The 19,962-nt window shown below is 44.7% G+C and overlaps 4 protein-coding genes across 7 annotated transcripts in view; 2 read left to right on the top strand and 2 right to left on the bottom strand.

Annotated features, from left to right (window-relative positions):
* The window catches only part of LOC133148504 (prelamin-A/C-like), a 40,701-nt gene extending 37,787 nt beyond the window's left edge, over positions 1-2,914 (bottom strand). For both annotated transcript variants that reach the window (XM_061271545.1, XM_061271546.1), the window contains exons 1-2: positions 2,543-2,914; positions 2,307-2,423 (exon numbers count right to left, since the gene is read on the bottom strand). The gene's annotated coding sequence lies outside the window, so the exon portion shown is untranslated. The remainder of the gene's footprint in view (positions 1-2,306; positions 2,424-2,542) is intronic.
* An 881-nt stretch (positions 2,915-3,795) lies between these two features.
* LOC133148506 (ATP-dependent RNA helicase DDX19A-like) lies at positions 3,796-11,814 on the bottom strand. The gene is made up of 4 exons (XM_061271548.1): positions 11,674-11,814; positions 4,598-4,733; positions 4,240-4,332; positions 3,796-4,151 (listed from the first exon to the last, which is right to left on the bottom strand). The coding sequence occupies exons 1-4, from the start codon at positions 11,741-11,743 to the stop codon at positions 4,037-4,039; spliced, it is 414 nt and encodes a 137-aa protein (XP_061127532.1). The 5' UTR covers positions 11,744-11,814; the 3' UTR covers positions 3,796-4,036.
* On the top strand, positions 7,132-9,792 carry LOC133148505 (prelamin-A/C-like). The gene is made up of 8 exons (XM_061271547.1): positions 7,132-7,810; positions 8,170-8,295; positions 8,520-8,583; positions 8,657-8,781; positions 8,855-9,065; positions 9,155-9,262; positions 9,333-9,452; positions 9,515-9,792. Exons 1-8 carry the CDS (start codon positions 7,602-7,604, stop codon positions 9,587-9,589), a joined length of 1,038 nt encoding a protein of 345 aa, XP_061127531.1. The 5' UTR covers positions 7,132-7,601; the 3' UTR covers positions 9,590-9,792.
* Positions 11,815-15,912: 4,098 nt separating the features above from the next.
* LOC133148514 (uncharacterized) lies at positions 15,913-18,327 on the top strand. 3 transcript variants are annotated; one of them, XR_009712652.1, is made up of 3 exons: positions 15,913-16,738; positions 16,800-17,689; positions 17,818-18,327. XR_009712652.1 is itself a non-coding variant. In XM_061271555.1 (2 exons), the coding sequence occupies exons 1-2, from the start codon at positions 15,966-15,968 to the stop codon at positions 16,978-16,980; spliced, it is 912 nt and encodes a 303-aa protein (XP_061127539.1). In that variant the 5' UTR covers positions 15,913-15,965; the 3' UTR covers positions 16,981-18,327. The 3 variants fall into 3 exon arrangements, 2 of the variants coding, with proteins under 2 accessions (XP_061127539.1, XP_061127538.1); XM_061271555.1 differs by having other exon boundaries at positions 16,842-18,327; XM_061271554.1 differs by having other exon boundaries at positions 16,800-18,327.
* Positions 18,328-19,962: the final 1,635 nt, after the last annotated feature.

The following is a 19,962-nucleotide window of genomic DNA, read 5'->3' as shown; positions in this document are numbered from 1 at the left end:
CACAACTTCCCACTTACCTGCATTTTCACTTTTTCTAGTATGAAATTCACACCCAATTTTCCTACATTTCCTTTTTCACATCTTTTATTTTGAAATTCACGCCCAATTCCTTTTTCCCTTCTCATTTCTACATTTTTCAACCGATTCAACCCATTCCAACTTTCAACTGTTCATCATATTTCTACCTATTCCACAACTTACCAAATAATTCACATCTTTTATTTTGAAATTCACACCCGATTCTACAATATTTCCTTTTTCCCTTCTCATTTCTACATTTTTCAACCGATTCAACTCGTTTCAACATCATTCTGCAACATTCCTTAAATATTTATTCAACTTCTTCACCTTCACACGCAATTCCTTCAGGAATTGCAAATTCTAGTTAATGTTTGATAATGTTTTCATGGACACTGTCAAGGCAGTATCAATGTAACTTTATAATGATAATACTTATATCATAATTATCCATCCATCCATTTTCTGTACTGCTTGTCCCCACATAATAATAATTAACCGCAGAAAATACAACAATGTCCTCACAAGCACATTCACACAAGCACATACAGTGCAAATACTTTCTCTCCGTTCCTGCTGCTCTAATGTGTCTGGGTGTGTGTTTGTGCATGCACACGTGTTGGAAAGTTGGAACGGGTTGAATCAGTTAAAAAATGTAGAAGTTAGAGCAAATGTTGAATCCCCATAGAGAGAATGAATGGGAAAATAAAAAAAAGCAATTGCGCCAAAATCTTTCTAAATTTGGAACAAAACAAAAAAAACGGCCTCAGGAGGTTCACTTTTGGGGTAAAAATGTTGAAACGGGTTAAATCGGACAAAAACCGAAAACCCTAGCGCAAATGTAGCTATTTGGGGCACTTAGTGTTGAAATAAGTTCACTTCCGGCTTGATTCGGGTCATTTTCGGTCTAATTTGGGTCACTTCCGGTTTATTTGGGACACTTCCGGTTTACTACAGGTCACTTCCGGTTTAGCTGAGGTCACTTCCGGTTTATTCGGGGTCACTTCCGGTCAAAAAAGTTCACTTTCGGTTCATTTGGGGTCACTTTCGGTTCACCTGAGGTCACTTCCGGTCTATTAGGGGTCACTCTCGGTTTATTTAGGTCACTTTCGGTTTAATTTGGGTCACTTCCGGTTCGTCTGAGGTCACTTCCGGTTTATTTGGGGTCATTTCCGGTCTAAAAAGGTAATTTCTGGTACATTTGGGGTCACTTCCGGTTTGATTTGGGGTCACTTCCGGTCTATTTGGGGTCACTTTCGGTTTGATTTAGGGCACTTCCGGTTCATTCTGGGTTCATTGGTGGCACTCCAGGGTCATCCAAGATGGCCGCCACACTGGAATTGGGGGTCAAGGGTTGAATTGTGTAAGCATAGTGGAAGTGGGGGTAAATGGGAGTGAATGTGGGAAGCATAAGGTGAATTAAGTGAATACATTTGGAATGGGTTGAATCGGTTGAAAAATGTAGAAATTAGAGTAGAAAAACGAAATTTTGGAGAATTTGGTTGAATTTCAAATTTGAAAATTTGGAATTTTTGGTAAGTGGGAATATGTGGAACAGGTAGGCAAAAGATGAACACTTGAAAGTTGGAATGGGTTGAATCGGTTGAAAAATGTGGAAATTAGAGTAGAAAAACGAAATTTTAGAGAATTTTGGTTGAATTTCAAAATAAAAGATGTGAAGTTTGTGGTAAGTGGGAAGTTGTGGAATAGGTAGGCAAAAAATGTTTAAAAACAACTACATGTTACAGCTGAGTAGTCTTAATACTCTATAAATAAAATTGTGAGGGACGCGTGACTGGGCTTTACTCCAGAATGATCTAAAATGTTGAGGAGTTATTAGTAGGTCATCTCCATTTTGGCATTTGGCTACGCACCCTGAAGATAAATTGAGGTTAATTTCATTTCTTTCATGTGAGTATACTCTAAATTTGCATAGACCCTAAAATCCATCCATCAGTCATCACCCAAAATGACACCCCTGCACTCAGAGCAGCAGTATACCCAACTTCACCCTTTCCACACACTGTCAATGTTGTAATGACCTAAAGAGGATACATTCATGAAAAATGTTCATATATGTATGAAAAGCAGAGTCAAATGGGGTTTTAAGAGTTACTTGACAGTTAAGCTTTTTCAGCATTACAAAATAAAATATTATAGTAAAAAGAGTGAAATAGGGTATGTTCCACAGACTGAAGTGTATGTAAACGTGCAGTATATGTGGTTTTACCCCCTCCACCCTAACGGCTTAAAATACAAACTTAAAAAGCCAGCATAAAGAAGCATACAGTCTTTGCAGAGCGCAAGTCTAGCTGGCGTCCACTTTGTCAGCACACTTGTCTTTCAGTTGGCGATTTTCTCAATTTCATCCAGATCGTGTGTGTCGAGTTTTTCAATTTTCTTATCTGGAAAAGAGAAAACCAGCGAGTGTTTTTTTTCTGCCAGTGGACGAATAAAAATGCAAACATATATATTACATTGAACCTGGCCAATGCAATAGATAATGGCAAGGATAACTACTTACTAAAATGCTCCTGGATCCTGTTGAGAATGCTCATACTCATTCTGCTGTCCACCATGTTGATGGCCAGCCCCCTTTTGCCGAACCGACCCGTGCGGCCAATCCTATGAAGGTAGGTCTCGTTGTCTGGGTTACCCTCCTGGTCTACAGGCAGGTCAAAATTGATCACCACCGATACCTGCTCCACATCAATTCCTGGTGGACAGAAAAAAAGAAAAAAAAAAGGCGAGAGGTGATAGGGGAAATTGACGTTAATATTTTCAATGTATGAAGAATACATACGGTATCTTCTCTAATAGCATACAGGGTGTTGACAGTCAGAATACATGTTAAAACAATATTACAAAAGCAATTGATAGGGAGAAGTGGAAGACTAAATAATTGTTAAATATCTACATATTTCATAATTATCTTGCATGGGTCCCTCACCTCTGGCACAGACATTTGTGGTGACAAGCACCTTCTCCTTTCCATTCCGGAAGCGTTCAATGACAGCTGCCCTCTGCTCTACTTGCATCTCCCCGCTAAGCAGCGCCACCTGGTGGTTCTCTTTGGAAAGCTCTCCCGCCAGCCAGCCTGCGGTCTTCCTTGTCTGGATCGCATGAAGGAAAGCAGAGTCACCAGTTCATATACCAGCCAGACACTCAAGGAACATAATGAATTTATGCGACGCCAGTCTTGTGACGTTCTTAATAAACTCTGGAACATTTCTCAGGAAAATGTGATGCCATTTATAATTATCAATCGGAAAGTGCTGGGTGAAGGGAAGTGCCTCACATGGCAGAAAATCATAGCCTGGGCTATGGTGATGGCGCCATAGATGTTGCACAGGGCTTCAAACTTTTCCTCCTTGCTGTTGCACAACACATAGTACTGCTTGATAGTATCCAGCGTCTCCTCCTCTCTTTTCAATTTGATGATATTTGGGTCAGGCACGACGCGCCTGGCGAAGTCCCACACGGTCTCCTCAAACGTAGCTGAGAACAGCAACATCTGGCAGTTTCTGGGCAGCATCCTGTGTAGCAAAGAACAAATTAAAATCGTAGCATCCTTTAGTGGAAACTCAAAATCCGAACTCCCACATTTGTCAGGAAACTTTTTTATTAATATTCATTCTTACTTCTGGATGCGAATACTCTGGTCTTTGTGACCCTGCGTTGCGATCATGACATCGGCCTCATCCAGCACAAACACCCGAATCTTCTCGGGATCAATGAACTTCAATTTGCTGCACCAGTCCAGCATGGTGAGAACGTCAACATGGCACTCGATGTGAACTTACGCCTATTTCCTCGTATGGCGTAAACTAGTTTGACTTCAGGGTAGTTTTTGCCCATCTGCTCAATAACTTTCCCAGTCTGAAGCGCCAGTTCATAGGTGGGTGACAAACACAGGCACTGGTGGAAAAGGAAAAAGAGATTTAGAAATCTAACTCGCAGGTCACACAAGGACTAAGGATAAACCCATCTGCGGTCATTTGGATCACTGATAAAATCCCTAAAAAATAACCTGGGGATATTTGTGGTCTGGATTGACGTGGCTGAGCATGGCAAGCACAAAGGCAGCGGTTTTTCCTGTTCCTGACTGAGACTGGGCGATTAGATTCTGTGGACTAAACAGAAAAATCAAACTGACTTTAGTCACATCATATATTTAGTTCAGAAAAGTAGCACATCACAGTCAATGTACAGCATACTCACGGTTCAGCGAGCATCATGGGTAAGGCGGTCTCCTGGATTTTGGAGGGCCGGTTAAAACCCATGCCATAGACACCCTGAAGGAGCTGTGGTTTACTGCACATATGAGAAAAAATATTTTTGGTTTATTGATCAAGTTTGGCAGGAATACAACAAATTGGGCATGTAATGAACATCGAGCACTTCTGCCACACTTTTGCAGAACACAAATTTTATTTTTCCCTTTTCAATACGAGCGCATCTGCCGTGGTGTGTAATCTTTATTGGATAACATCCACAGACATGAGCTCATTCGTCATTTATGGCAGACGCACTAAATCACAAGAGGGATTATGAATAAATTAAAGAATGATACACTTACAGTCGCAACTCCTCAAAGGATTTTACAGAGTACAGTGGAGAGTTGGGATCCTTCTGAAGAACTTCAACTTGATTTGTGGTGTTGACAAGATTACTTCTGATTAACTTGTTCAACAATGACTGGGCCGCTTTGTCTTCTGCGGAAAAAAAAGAGAGTAGAAATTGAGTTTTTAAGATGGGAGGAATTGTTAGTGATCTGAAGGACCATGCAAAGCATACGAGTAAAAGCGACCATGTTAAACTTGCATATGCAGTGGCACCTCTACTTACGAACGCCTATACTTACGGACATTTTGAGATACGAACGGAAGCTGCGCGGATTTTTTGCATCTACTTACGTGCCAATTTTCCACTTCTGAACCGACGCATCAGCAGCCCCCCTTTTTGAGATACGATCCGGACCCGCGCAATTTGTTTTGCATCTATTTATGAACCAATTTTCGACGCAAACTCATTAATTGCACCAAAAAGTAATGACGAGTATGTCATTGCAAGGAGTATGTGGAAGCAAACAATAATTTCTTAGCATGACTTATTTATTTCTGTGTCTTCTCAGTGTGGAAAATTATAATATAGTATAAATACCATCATTGGACCACATCTTTTCATTTTGATGTTCTACCTTTTTGGTTTAGAATATAAACGGCATCATTGATCAAAGCTTTTTACTTTGATCCAACTTTTGCTTTATTGGATCACAGCTTTTTACTTTGATGTTCTACCCTTTTGCTCTATCAATTCTTTACCGGCTAATTTGGGGCATTCTAGCGCTTGCATTTAAACTAAGCAAATATCCAAAGGCACGGCAATACACGCAGATTTGTGTTGAAACAATGTCTGTCTTAACGCCAGACAAATAGTAAGCATTCATTTTTTACAGCGCTAGGCCTGTGACTAAAACATCTTCAAGGCTAACTCAACGTAAACTAGCACATTTACATTTACTGATTCTGCTCCCGCTTCCTGTTCGTCAACAGCCTGGGCCCAAGCGCTACGCCAGGATGCGGAGTTGGATCGACACTGGTGGGAGCCGGGGGGTCGAAGGGGTTCCGGCCGCCCCGCCGTTGTCAGCGCCGCTGTCACCCAGACGGGAAGCTGCGCCCCGTCCGAGTCAGACTCGGTCGGTGCGGCCCGCTGTGGCCAGCTGGCAACTAGCTACGGAAGGGTACCGGCGCTCCTGACGAACCCGCCGGGGTCGCTGGTGACCAACGCTGCGTTCGGCGCTTATTGCTGCGACCGGGAGGGAAGCTGCGCCCCGTCCGAGTCAGACTCGGTCGTTGCGGCCCCCCCAAGCCCGCACGCCTCTCGCGGAAGGTCATACGCCACCGGCGGCACGAAAGACGCCTCCCGCAACGCGGTAGTCTGCTTCCCCCTCCTGAGACGCCGGATGGTGGACCAGAATTTCCTCGAAGCCGTCCGGAAGTCATTCTCCATGGCCTCGCCAAACTCCTCCCACGCCCGGGTTTTTGCCTCAGCAACCGCCGAAGCTGCGTTCCGCTTGGCCATCCGGTACCTGTCAGCTGCCTCGGGAGTCCCGCAGGCCAAAACGGCCCGATAGGACTCCTTCTTCAGCTTGACGGCATCCCTTACCGCCGGTGTCCACCAGCGGGTTCGGGGATTGCCGCCACGACAGGCACCAATGACCTTACGGCCGCAGCTCCGGTCGGCCGCCTCAACAATGGAGGCGCGGAACAAGGTCCACTCTGACTCAATGTCCCCCGCCTCCCCCGGGACCTGGGAAAAGTTATGCCGGAGGTGGGAGTTGAAGCTCTTCCTGACAGGGGATTCCGCCAGACGTTCCCAGCAGACCCTCACAGAACGTTTGGGTCTGCCAGGTCGGACCGGCATCTTCCCCCACCATCGGAGCCAACCCACCACCAGGTGGTGATCAGTTGACAGCTCCGCCCCTCTCTTCGCCCGAGTGTCCAAAACATGCGGCCGCAAATCCGATGACACGACTACAAAGTCGATCATCGAACTGCGGCCTAGGGTGTCCTGGTACCAAGTGCACACATGGACACCCTTATGTTTGAACATGGTGTTCATTATAGAAAATCCGTGTCGAGCACAGAAGTCCAATAATAGAACACCGCTCGGGTTCAGATCGGGGGGGCCGTTCCTCCCAATCACGCCCTTCCAGGTCTCACTGTCATTGCCCACGTGAGCATTGAAGTCACCCAGTAGAACGATGGAGTCCCCAGAAGGAGCGCTCTCCAGCACCTCCTCCAGGGACTCCAAAAAGGGTGGGTACTCTGCTGTTTGGTGCATAGACACAAACAACAGTCAGGACCCGTCCCCCCACCCGAAGGCGGAGGGAGGCTACCCTCTCGTTCACCGGGGTGAACCCCAATGTGCAGGCGCCCAGCCGGGGGTTAATAAGTATACCCACACCTGCTCGACGCCTCTCACCATGGGCAACTCCAGAGTGGAAGAGAGTCCAGCCCCTCTCGAGAGGGCTTGAACCGGAACCCAAACTGTGCGTGGAGGCAAGTCCGACTATATCTAGTCGGAACTTTTCTGCCTCGCACACCAGCTCGGGCTCCTTTCCAGCCAGAGAGGTGACATTCCATGTCCCAAGAGCCAGCTTCTGCAGCCGGGGATCAGACCGCCAAGGTCCCTGCCTTTGGCCGCCGCCCAGCTCGCACTGCACCCGACCCCTTTGGCCCCTCCCACAGGTGGTGAGCCCATGGGAAGGGGGACCCACATTTCCTTTTTGGGCTTTGCCCGGCCGGGCCCCATGGGCGAAGGCCCGGCCACCAGACGCTCGCCTTCGAGCCCCGCCTCCAGGCCTGGCTCCAGAGGGGGGCCCCGGTGACCCGCGTCCGGGCGAGGGAAATCTGTTTCCATATATATTCTTCATCATAAGGGGCTTTTTGAGGGGGATGCTTTGAGAATAATTGTCAATTTCTGTCTATGTGAAGCCCTTTGAGACTGCTTGTGATTTAGGGCTATACAAATAAACTTGACTTGACTTGATTGTTCTGGTGTTTTTTTAACTCGGCTGTATGTATTTGTTTGTTCACGCTGATTTCTCCGACTGCCCGAAATTTTCCATATTCTCAGTTTATGTGTATATCTGTCATCACAGGGACACGAAGAAAGAATCCAATCTGGCGAAAGCCCGTGCGGCTCTGGACTCAGAGGCCACAGAGCGTGAACGTCTGCAGGTGAAGTTGTCCAAGCTGAAGATTGATTTTGACGAGCTGGAAGCAAGGTGAGGCCCGCCCGGCCATTTTATCAAAAATATGCCAACAACAAAATGGATAGTGGATATTAGTGCTGACATAATTGCTTTGCTGCTGGGGCCACACCCCGAGGAAAATCCTCCTTGTGACTAATTGCAGCTCAATTGGACTTACAGTTAACCATCCCATATGTGGGACTCACGATGGGATCACCGGTGTTTGAGTGATGTTCCAGTTATTTCTTTTCTTTCTGTGTGTTCGCAATTGTCATGGTGATTGTTCTGGTGTTTTTTTAACTCGGCTGTATGTATTTGTTTGTTCACGCTGATTTCTCAGACTGCCCGAAATTTTCCATATTCTCAGTTTATGTGTATATCTGTCATCTCAGGGACACGAAGAAAGAATCCGATCTGGCGAAAGCCCGTGCGGCTCTGGACTCAGAGGCCACAGAGCGTGAACGTCTGCAGGTGAAGTTGTCCAAGCTGAAGATTGATTTTGACGAGCTGGAAGCAAGGTGAGGCCCGCCCGGCCATTTTATCAAAAATATGCCAACAACAAAATGGATAGTGGATATTAGTGCTGACACAATTGCTTTGCTGCTGGGGCCACACCCCAAGGAAAATCCTCCTCGTGACTAATTGCAGCTCAATTGGACTTTCAGTTAACCATCCCATAGTCGCACATCAATATAAATAGCGCATTTGACTGCGTCGAGGGTTTAATACTGTTTTTGCTCAGGAAGTCGCATCACATTCAAATCCTTAAAGATGAGCTGGAGTTTGAAAAGAAGCTGCATTCCGCGGTCGGTAATTACCATCACTATCGCTTATTTAATTAATGAAAATAAAGCTGAGTCATTTTCACGTCTCACGTAGGACTTGCGCATGGTCCAAAGCCAGCACGAGTCTCGCATGGTGGAGTTAGAAGCCGGCCAAAAAGTGAAAGATCTGGAGGAGGCTCTGTCTACAGAGAGGGAGCGGACCCAGAACAAGGAGGAGAGGTCTTTTTACAGCTTTAGAACATACCACAACGTTTGCTCTCATAGCAATTAATGTCTCCACGTTTGTCCCCAGGGTACGCCAAACCATGTCGGCCAGCAAAAAGAGGAAACGTCCGAAGGACAGCGAGGGTTTGAGCTCGGGGGGATGCAATGTGCCTCGTCCTAAAATCGCCCAGCAGGTCACTGTGGATGAGCAGCAGGTCACTGTGGATGAGCAGCAGGTCACTCTGGATGAGGTGGACTCGTACGGCAAATATGTCAGACTCCGCAATACAGTTGATGAGGTCAGTGGATGTGTCACAGGGGAACATCTTACGAAATTTGCACATTTTCCAGTAACGACTAACCTGTTGAGATCAATTTCAACTATTAGGATCAGAATTTGGGGAACTGGCAGGTGAAGCTCCAGATTGGATCTTCTGCTCCCATTGTATTCAAGTTTGCCGCAGAATTCATCCTGAAGGCCCACGAGAGTGTCACGGTAATCAATCTTATCTGGAAGATCTCAGATACAAGGTGCTCAATATTTCAATGACCTTTACATGCATCAGATCTGGGCGGCTGACGCTGGCCGAAACCACAATCCTCCCTCTGATCTAGTCTGGGAGACACAGTCCAACTGGGGACCCGTAGGCCAGGTCCACTTTACCTTGATCAACGCCAACGGAGAGGTGACACATCTTTCAAGCGACAAGAAGCAATATTTCTCTTTTGACGTCCGTTTTTCTTCCAGGAAATAAGGATGAGCAAAGCCACTGGCGCACGTTTGGAAGATGATGATGGAAATTCCACTTCCACCATGGGATAGAGGAAATGTAATTTCGGTTTCTTGTGTGTCTTGACATATGAAGGGATTGACAATAAAGCAGACTTTGACTTTTGACATGGTCACATTATAAAAATATTGTATAAATTACAATTAAATGGGCTTTTTTTAAATAAAATCTGCTCCGACCTGTTGTGAAATTTAATTGAAATAATTGAAATAAAGTTGTTGTTCTTTAAAAATGATTGAATTGGTCTTTTTTCATTCTGTGTAATTACATTCTGCTGTATGCACCAAAAAAAAAAAGTGTAATATCGGTTTCATCAGTATATAATTGAAACCGGAAGGTATTCGGAAATCCCTGCGGTCAGTAGAATATATAACGGCTGTGCAATGAGAAGTCAAGACATGTTCCACGAGAGCACGCGGTCAAGGCAAGAGTAATCTCGACGCAACATGCCCAACATGTGTAAGTCAGTGATGAATGTTTCCTGAATTTTCTTCCTCTTTTGCCATTCATTCATGATTTTCTTCTGCTTCCGCATTAGACACGCAAATTCTCGCGGTGGGCTTGGTGGCTTTTCTAGTACTGCGAGCCAATGGCGCTCCGTTGACAGAAGCGACCACCGTCTTGCCATCAAGCGACACCTCAAGTGAGGAGGAAACGGCGCCCTCTGACCTGCTGACCTCTGCTCATGTTTGGGACTCGGTTCTGGGTACCGCTAAAGAACACCAGAAAGCTGTAAGTGGAAATTCAGAAAGCACCTTCATTGTCTTCTCCTGGCTGAAAAACATATCTGACTTGTGACTAATTTCAATATCAGTTTGATGATGAATTCCAAAACAATGTCAACTTTCATTTACTGGAGCACTACAAAGCACCTCAGTTTCCAGCAAACTGCCCCAGCTCCAACTTTAGCAAGGTAAGAACCAGAAATGGAAAACCACCAGAGGTGGGAGAAAATACAGACACTGACACTTTCCATAATTGTTTGCTAGCATCGGCTTGACTTTTATGCGTAGGTTGAATAGATATTTGTTTTTTAACTGACCTAAATATTCTTTTTTCCAGGAGGCTTGCCTGCACAGGCTGGCCCAAGGTCTGTCCACTTACATAATTCTTCTCAAGCACGTGGAGAAGGAATATCCCGGCAGTAAAATTCTGTCTGAGGCCAAACACTACTCTGAACTCCTGCTCTACAATATCAAACAAAAGGTTGGCCAGTGTGACAATTTAGGGATAGGAAATGAATTTTGCTGTTACTATAATACCTATTTTGACATTGTGTTGCTTACTCTTGTCCGGCAGATGAAAAAAACAGAAGAGGTCACAGGCCTGAGTAGCAATGAGGAAGAGAGCCTATTGAGGTCACTGTACCACCCCGATGCTTTCCACAGAAAGATGACGGCGCACAACATCCTGCGGAAGCTCTACATCTTCATTGTTGACGGCGAGAGGGCGCTGAGGCGCAAAGAACGGCGAAGGGGAAAACATGCCAAGGTCTTCGCCATGTTTAGTTTATTGCGGTAGTCACGTCCGCCACTGAAGCCCGTCGGAAATGTTGGGCAAAACATGAAGTGAATTAAGTTGTTGGATCTGCACTGACGTGTCGTAACCCACTGACGGATTGATGATGTATTTGTTTTTGCATGACGCACTGAGTTTTTTAAATTTTTTATTCTGTAGATAACCTATTTATTGCTCATTCAAAAAAGCCATTGTGAATCTAAGACCTTATTTATTGCAAACAGTCGTATGAATTATTTAAAGAAGATATTTATTACATATTATTGTTTTTATACTTGAAGGCATGATAATTATATTTATTTTTTAAACGGAATGTATTTTTAAAACATGAATAAAACTATTTGCTTACTTGTGAATTGAACTGCTTGATTTATAACACTTTGGCAGGTGTCTTTTGAGAATTTCACTTATTAGATTGAACTACAAAAATCTCTTTTTCTGAGATTCAAAGACATCGTATATATATATATATATATATATTTGCAAAACTGAAATATCGTAAGGCCACTTATGGGCTTTACTGTCAGACATTTATTGACAAAAACATGGAACAGACTTCAAGACAATGTCGTAACAATAACAAATAAATATCTCAGACCAAATTGACTTTCAGGTGGCCAACTCGTCGTGGTCTTCGGGTGGAGGTTGTTGATGCAGGTGCACGTCATCCTTCTTCAACCCCAAAGTAAACTGAAACGAAGCAAAAACAGCCAACGATACATATGTCATTGTTGTTTTTGACTTAATCTGCCATTTTTTTTAAGGTTCTCTTTCTACATATTTACCAAACACAAGCGATACATTAACTTCAATACAAAAAAAGGGCACTACCTCAAATACAACTTAGAAAACAGTTTGACTGAAATGGTAGTCATTCAATAAATAAATATATGCACATTTTCTTTTTCAAATTGCAGCCTTTGCGGTTTTGAAAATTGCAGTTGATCACATTGCAACGTCGACTTGAATTCTATTCATCTCTCAGTTTTAATGCACAGACAGACACACGAGAGAAAACGCTGACACAGAAGCAGTGGATGACGCAAATCAGTGTTGCCGCAAGCAGACCTGTTGCTGAGATTGTCTCATGTGTTGAGACGAGCGACACTAGACGGTGTTCAGGTGAACGTCACCACCAAGAATTTACCGATAACGACAGTGGAGTGGTTTTCACTACAGGTAAACAGCTGGCAAATGTGACAAAAATTCCAAAATCTCGTAGAGAAAAGTTCCTACGACAAATAAAAGCACAAGAAAAGTTAAAAGAAAAATTGGAAGTGAGACGTAAAAAACAGGAACTAAAGAGAATGATGAAAAACTCTAAAGAGAAGGAACAGTACAGTCAAATTGCATAGGTAAGAAAGGAAATTGGGTTATATTAGAACCCGTTATCAACAGGACAAGCGTTTTTGTGCCAAACAAAAGTCCTATTTTACACAACGTTGTCAGACGGATCATGAGTTTAAGAAGAAAAACCTTTCCCGTTTCTCACGTCGTTATAGGACAGATGAGTGTTTTACGATGAGACGACGCGCTTACATCACAAAACGTTACCGTGACGATGTTGGGTTTCGAAACAGGCAGCGCTCTTACATGACACGCCGTTATTTAAACAACCCTGAATTCCGATTAAAACATCAGGAAATCATGAGGCGCATAATGGCAAAAAAATCTGATTCACTGAAGACCAAAACAATGCGCAGAGTAAGTACGCTTTTGAAAAAATACTAAGTCATAAACCGACTATGTAGGGAGCGAAATGACTGTGTGCTCATGAAAGCTGTTGAGGTATTCAAAGCCCAAATTAAGAATTGCCCCACATTTGTCTGCACTGTTTGCCACAGAGCATTGTTTCCGAACCAAGTACGCGCTTGTCAACGTAGATTTTATAAGAAAAACAGACATGTTGTTGCAAGTTGTCTCACGGGACAATTTGTCCATATCTGTGATGATGAATGTCAGGCCTCGTGCAGCGTACCAGCTGAAAGAAAACTGGAGTGGATATGTCACACTTGCTATAGTCACCTCAAAGATGGTAAAACGCCTGCACTTGCTGTTGCGAACAATCTCACACTCTCTGATATTCCAAAGGAACTGTGTGGATTGAACATACTGGAGAGACACCTCATTTCTAAATGCATATCATTTGCCAAAATTGTACCTCTTCCCAAAGGTCAACAACGAGCCATTCGTGGAAATGTGGTGTGCGTGCCATCGAAAGTACAAGAGACGGTCAATGTCTTGCCCGGACTAAGAAGTAAGTCACAGATGTTGAGAGTGAAACTGAAGAGACGGCTTTGCTACAAAGGCCATCAGTTTTTTCAAACTGTCACTTGGTCTAAGCTAATGAGCGCTCTGATGAAACTGAAACAAGTCCATCCACAGTACAGAGACATAACCATTCGCGACGATGCGGACCTTTGCGACCCAACCCTCACTGACGATGAGAGCAGCTCCGATAAAGCGCAAATGAGCGACAGTGAGTACAATGAGGAAGCTCTGGAGGAGATGTACAGATTTGAAAGTGATGCTCTGTGTGGGATGAACAGTGACTCTCAACATGACAACAGTGGTAACAAACAGCAACAAGAAAATTCGGAAGACGGTGATCAACCAAATGGTGGAGTGATACTTGAATCATGTCTCCAACCCAATGATGTGGCAGAGGAAATTATGAGTTTTACAGAGGGCATTTATTGTGTTGCTCCTGCAGAAAGAAACAACCCAGTAAGTTTTTTCAAGACTCCCAAGCTTGAGGCCATGGCTTTTCCGGTGCAGTTTCCCACTGGTCACAACACCCTCGATGAAGAGAGAGCAATAAAACTCACACCAAGCAAATATTTCAAAACCCGTCTGAGTTGCGTGGATGAACGCTTTGCTCGAGATACCAACTACTTGTTCTTTGCCCAGTTTGTGACTGAAATTTACCAGGCAACGTCGAGCATGACAATACAGCTGCGCAAAGGTAAGCCTTTTACCAGGGATGGTCGAAGGATAAACAATGCCATGCTTCAGGACAAACGTGAAGTTGAGAAACTGGTGCGCAGCAAAGATGCTGTCCGATTCATGACACCGCTGAGAGGTACGCCGGCCTATTGGGAGAAAACCACCAAAGATCTTTTTGCTATGATCCGGCAGCTGGGCACACCCACGTTCTTTTGCACATTTTCTGCTGCCGAAATGCGTTGGGAAGAGGTCATCACCGCCATCAAAGCGCAACAAGGTGAAGTAGTGAATTTCGCCCAACTTGACTGGGCTACCAAGTGTGAGATCCTACGCAGCAATCCTGTGACGACGATGCGCATGTTTGACAAGCGTGTGGAAGCTCTGTTCAGAGATTTGATCCTCTCTCCGGCGCAACCGATTGGTGAGGTCGTCGACTACTTTTACCGACTGGAGTTTCAACACAGAGGAAGTCCTCACATTCATTGCCTCATATGGGTTCAAGGTGCCCCTGTATTTGAGGAAGCCACGGATGGAGCCATCTGTCATTTTGTGTCTCGCTACATCTCGGCCGAGCTGCCGGACCCGCAGAAGGAACCGGAATTGTACAAAAAGGTCACAGAGGTTCAGATGCACAGCAAAAGTCACTCCAAATCGTGCGTCAAACACCAAGGTGCAAATTGCCGCTTTGGATTCCCCAAACAACCGTGCGATGAAACAATGATCGTCAGACCTGCGCCCGTCGACGACGACAATCGAGAGCAACGCAATGACGATCGGTTGGCGTCGAATGCCAAGCTTGTTCCCGTGCTAAATCTGCTGAATGAGCCTGAAACGGCATCCCTGACTTTGCCTCAGCTACTGGCTAAATGTAAGCTCACCGGTGACGAGTACATGAACTGTTTGCGCATGACGGCCTCGTCGAGTTCTGTCGTGCTTAAGCGAGAACCGAAAGACTGCTGGGTCAACAACTACAACCGCCATTTGCTTCTTGCCTGGGATGGAAACCTGGACATCCAATACATCCTGAATGCCTACTCTTGCATCGCATACATCTGCAGCTACATCAGCAAGGCTGAACACGGTCTGAGCCAATACCTGAAATCGGTCATTGAAAACTCCCGCTGCGCAAATGTCAACGAGAGCGATGAAATGAAGCAAATTATGCAAGCGTACTCCAAGAAAAGAGAAGTGAGTGCTCAGGAATGCGTCGCACGTGCGTGCGGCTTGCATATGAAACAGTCCTCCCGCATGGTGGTGGTATTTGTACAAACGAGTGACAATGCGCTGAAAATGAGTTATCCTCTCTCGCTCCTTGAGGGCAAAACGCAGGAATCTCATGAAGTGTGGATGACTGGCCTGCCGGAAAAATACAAATCCAGACCTCAAACAGAGGAATTTGAAGTCATGTGCTTGGCTGATTTTGCATCAATGTGCAGAATTGTTTATGGCAAACAAGCCAAAGGTAAGAATGTTTTGCCTCTGCTGAACGACATGGGCTTTGTCCAGAAAAGAACAGAAAAACATGCCGTCATCAAATACTGCAAATACTCTGAACAAAAGAATCCCGAGGAATATTACTGCTGCTTGCTCAAGCTGTACCTGCCTCATCGTGCTGATTGCCAATTAAAATCTGAACGCTGTCCTTCCTATCAGTTGTTTCATGATAACGCCTGTGTGCAGTTACCGTATAACGACTCTGTGGAGCGCGTGTGCCAAATTGTCAGAAGGAACAGAGAAAGGTATGAGAAATACAGTCGAGACATTGACAACGCCATCCAAGAGGTGGAGGAGAGTGGGCTCGTCATAAACGAATGGTGCCACCTGGCTCCCGAGAGTGAGTTGCAAAGACTCGAATGCGTTGAGGAAATGAATGCGAGAGATGAACCGAACGACAACGTGGAGGAAAATGTCCCGGACTATAACGTCAGGTCCAAAACAACGCAAATGTCCATCGTGACAGAGCCTGCTGCCATCGATCCCGCGGTGTTACGCGACATGTATCGTAACCTGAACCAAAAGCAAGCGTCCGTCTTCTACAAGGTCAGAGATTGGTGCATAAAACGTGTGTGTAGCTCAAAGCCCATTGAGCAGTTCTTCTACCACATCAACGGTGGCGCCGGGACCGGCAAATCTCATCTCATCAAGTGTATCCACGCTGAGGCTACCAAAATACTGCAGAGACTACCACGACTGGCTGAGGAGGCCGACATTTCCAAGCAAACGGTTGTTCTCGCAGCTTTCACTGGCACGGCTGCGTTCAACATTTCCGGGGCAACGTTGCATTGTCTACTCAAACTGCCGAGAAGTCTCAAACCCCCGTACCACGGGCTGGGCAATAAACTGGACGAAGTCAGAGCCGAGCTGTCCATCGCCGAAATACTCATCATCGATGAGATTTCCATGGTGTCGAAAGACCTCTTCGCCTACGTGAATGCCAGGTTGAAACAAATCAAAGGAATTAATTTACCTTTCGGTGGCATGTCTGTTCTTGCTGTTGGAGATTTCTTTCAGCTCCCTCCCGTGAGACAGTCCAAACCTCTGTGCGTGTACGATCCTACGCGGCTGGACCACTGGCGTGACGACTTCAAAAAGATCACGCTCACCGCCATCATGAGGCAGAAAGAAGATGTCGCCTTTGCCGAACTGCTGAACCGACTTCGCGTCAAAGAAAAGTCAGATGAACTGTCGGAAATGGACAGAGCTCTCCTTGCCACGAGGTACACTTCCCCAGAAATGTGTCCAAAGCATATTCTGCATGTTTTTGCCACCAATAAACAGGTGGATGGCCATAACTCTGCGATGCTGGAACTGCTTCATAAGGACATTGTGCAGATTGACGCGGATGACTACAAGAAAGACAAAGGAACTGGCAGAATGGCAAGGCAAGCTTCCCCTGTGCAAGGCGCTAAGAATGAGCTTCCGGACTCCATCAAAGTTGCCCTGGGTGCTCGTGTTATGATCACACGGAACGTTGATGTTCAATCAGGTCTGTGCAACGGGATGTTTGCAAAAGTTGTCAAATTGGTGAACTATCCAAATGAAGCCCGTGTGCAGAAACTTGGGTTGGAACTCGATCATGTGAGTAACGATGCGCGTGCTGCTAACCCCGTGTACATTGACAGACTGGAGGAGAAGCTGAACAAGGCTGGAGTGACGCGCCGACAGTTTCCCATCAAGCTTGCTTTTGCACGATCCACAAGGTACAAGGCATGACAACGTCACAGGCTGCAGTTTCGCTGAAAGGTGTTTTCGAACACGGCATGGGGTACGTAGCTCTGAGTAGAGTGACTTCGCTCAGTGGTCTGCATATTCTGCATATGGATGAGAGAAGGCTTCATGCAAATCCACAAATCACTGCTGCTCTTGCTGAGATGGCAGAGGATTCTTTGGAGAGCGTCATGCCCCTCCTTCACGTGATGCCGTCGGTAGATCGGGCAAATCACCTGGTTGTCGTCCATCATAACACCGAAGGGCTGTCTTGTCACGTGCAAGATATCGTGTCTCATCACAAACTGCTTTTCGCTGATGTTTTGTGCTTCACAGAGACACACCTCCAAGGATCAGTGGCCGATGGACGTGCTTGCTTGGAAGGCTACACGATGTTTTGCAGGAACCGAAGTGATTCTTACACAAACTGTCCTGACTTGGCGACAAAACGTGGTGGCGGCGTAGGTATTTGTGTCAAAAGTCACATCGCGGCCCAGGAAAAGAAATACGTTCAGGGTGTGACCGACATTGAATTTGTTGTGGTGAAACTTGAAGATCCCCTCAATGTGTTGATTGCTGCCGTTTACAGGCCTCCAGGCAACAGTCTGCGCACTTTTCTGCCAAGCTTGGGAAATCTCTTGCGGTACCTTGAAGTAATGGAGCATCATCAGATCTTGGTATGTGGAGATTTTAATGAAGATATGCTATCTGCCTCATTCAAGCCCATTCTTGATTTGTTCCGCTCGAAAGGCTACACGCAACTCATAGCCACTGCTACCACTGACAAAAACACATTGCTTGACCTCATTTTTGTCTCTCGACCTCAGTGTGCCCTTCATTCAGGTGTCCTGCAAACGTACTACAGCTATCACAATCCTGTTTTCTGTGTTTTGACCAGTGAAAGGTAAGTCACAGCTAAATCATGCGGTTCAGCATTTTCTAAAACAACAAGGATGGAAATCGAAACGTGAATGGTGTCGTAAGTGTATAATAATAGTGGTGGGATGCGGTGGGTGATTTGTTGACTTGAGGAAAGATGGGATCCGGAGTGGAAGTGCTCATTACTTGACCTCTTTTTCTTTCTCTCGGCCTCTGTGCTTTTTATTCAGGTTTCGTGCGAATATACAACAGTTATCACAATCCTGTTTTCTGTGTTTTCACCAGTGAAAGGTAAGTCAAATCTAAATCATGTTTTTCCACTAGTTGGAAAAACAACGAGGACAGACGTCGGATGGCGTAAGTGTATAACATTAGTGGTGGGATGTGGTGGGTCATTTGTTGACTTGAGATGAAATGGGATCTGGGGCTCAGAATGGTAAACGTAATGTTGCCATTAGCCTCACAATTTCCACATAGAAAATAACTACCAACCCATGTGGATAGCGATAGCTGGAAAAGCAGCTTTATACTGATCACATAAATTGGTGGCAAACACAATGAAATCCACCCCTATTTTGGACACTGAGGTTTCTGCGTGATGCTAGCAATTAACCTGTTGCCTGCCTGGCATTACAAATGGAGAAAACATCGAATTGGAAAATAGTTATCGATGGCAAAGGTTTGCTTGACACGAGAAGCATGCTTCAGAGTGAGTGAAGGGGAGACGGAGAGGAGTGGCCTTTTTAACTTGGATTCACTTTTATTATTTTTCGATGGTCCCAGGCAAATCATAGAAGAGTGATGAATGGAAACAAACCGTGAGTAAAGCCTTACATGAAACTGTGATTAAAAAGTATCATGAGGAAAGGTGGTCATACATGTAAAGACAAGGACAGTTGATGTAGCTGAACTCATGTCTGTGGTGGTAAGTTGAGGATGGGCCTTTATGTTGATATGGAATGGGGGTTGGTGTGGACTCAAGTTCAGTTAAGGGAAGGCCAAGGCTTTTGAAAATTTCTACAAGCCTTCCCTTAACTAGATGTAACTTTTTAAAATTTTAAACTTTTTAGACTTTTTAATTAGCTTTCAAAAAGTCTTCCCTTAACTCAAGTTGATTTAACTTTTTAACTTGTAACATTTTTAACTTTTTAAACTTTTAACTTAAAATGCTCACTTTCTAAATTTTTAACTCTTGTAACATTTTTAACTTTTTAAACTTTTAACTTAAAATGTTTCACTTTCGAAATTTTTAACTTTGGAAACTTTTACATTTTTTAAACTATCTGAGACGAGTTAAGGGGAGACTTTTTAACGTTTGACATGTTTTTATTTCTGATTTTACAAGCACATTTTAAAGATGAGTTCTAGAAAGGCCTTTTAAACTTTTTTTTTTTAATTGTTTTTCACATTAATTACTTCATTTTTTCATGTATTATATTTTTTCGACGTCATAATCGTGAGGCGAGAACAGAAAACAGACGAGGTAAGTTTCTCGTCATTAGACATGTTTTATCTTTCTTTCAAAAGACACTAAATGCTGCTATTTCACTCTTCTGTATTTTAACAGTTTATTTTATGTGGCGAAAGCAGCTCATCCACAGTCCACTGACCAAAGACATCCTCTCTTCGGCCATGTACCAGCCAAATGCCGCCTTAAGTCCAGGAAAAGTTTTCTGAAAAGTGTCCCACCCCTCAGTGAAAGAGTCACTCGGCGGGAAGAAAGACTTGACAATCTTCCACCAGAAACTACAATGGAGCTTAAGGCAAGCGAGGCAATGACCCCAGGAGCAGATACCAATTATGCAACGTGGAAATGCCTAAATAGACTAAGATCTGGTGTTGGACGTGCACAAGT

The sequence above is a fragment of the Syngnathus typhle genome, unplaced genomic scaffold (assembly GCF_033458585.1).
Source record: "Syngnathus typhle isolate RoL2023-S1 ecotype Sweden unplaced genomic scaffold, RoL_Styp_1.0 HiC_scaffold_97, whole genome shotgun sequence".
Lineage (NCBI taxonomy): Eukaryota > Metazoa > Chordata > Actinopteri > Syngnathiformes > Syngnathidae > Syngnathus > Syngnathus typhle.
Note: the sequence above shows the minus strand (reverse complement) of the source record. Positions and strands in the feature narration are given on the sequence as shown.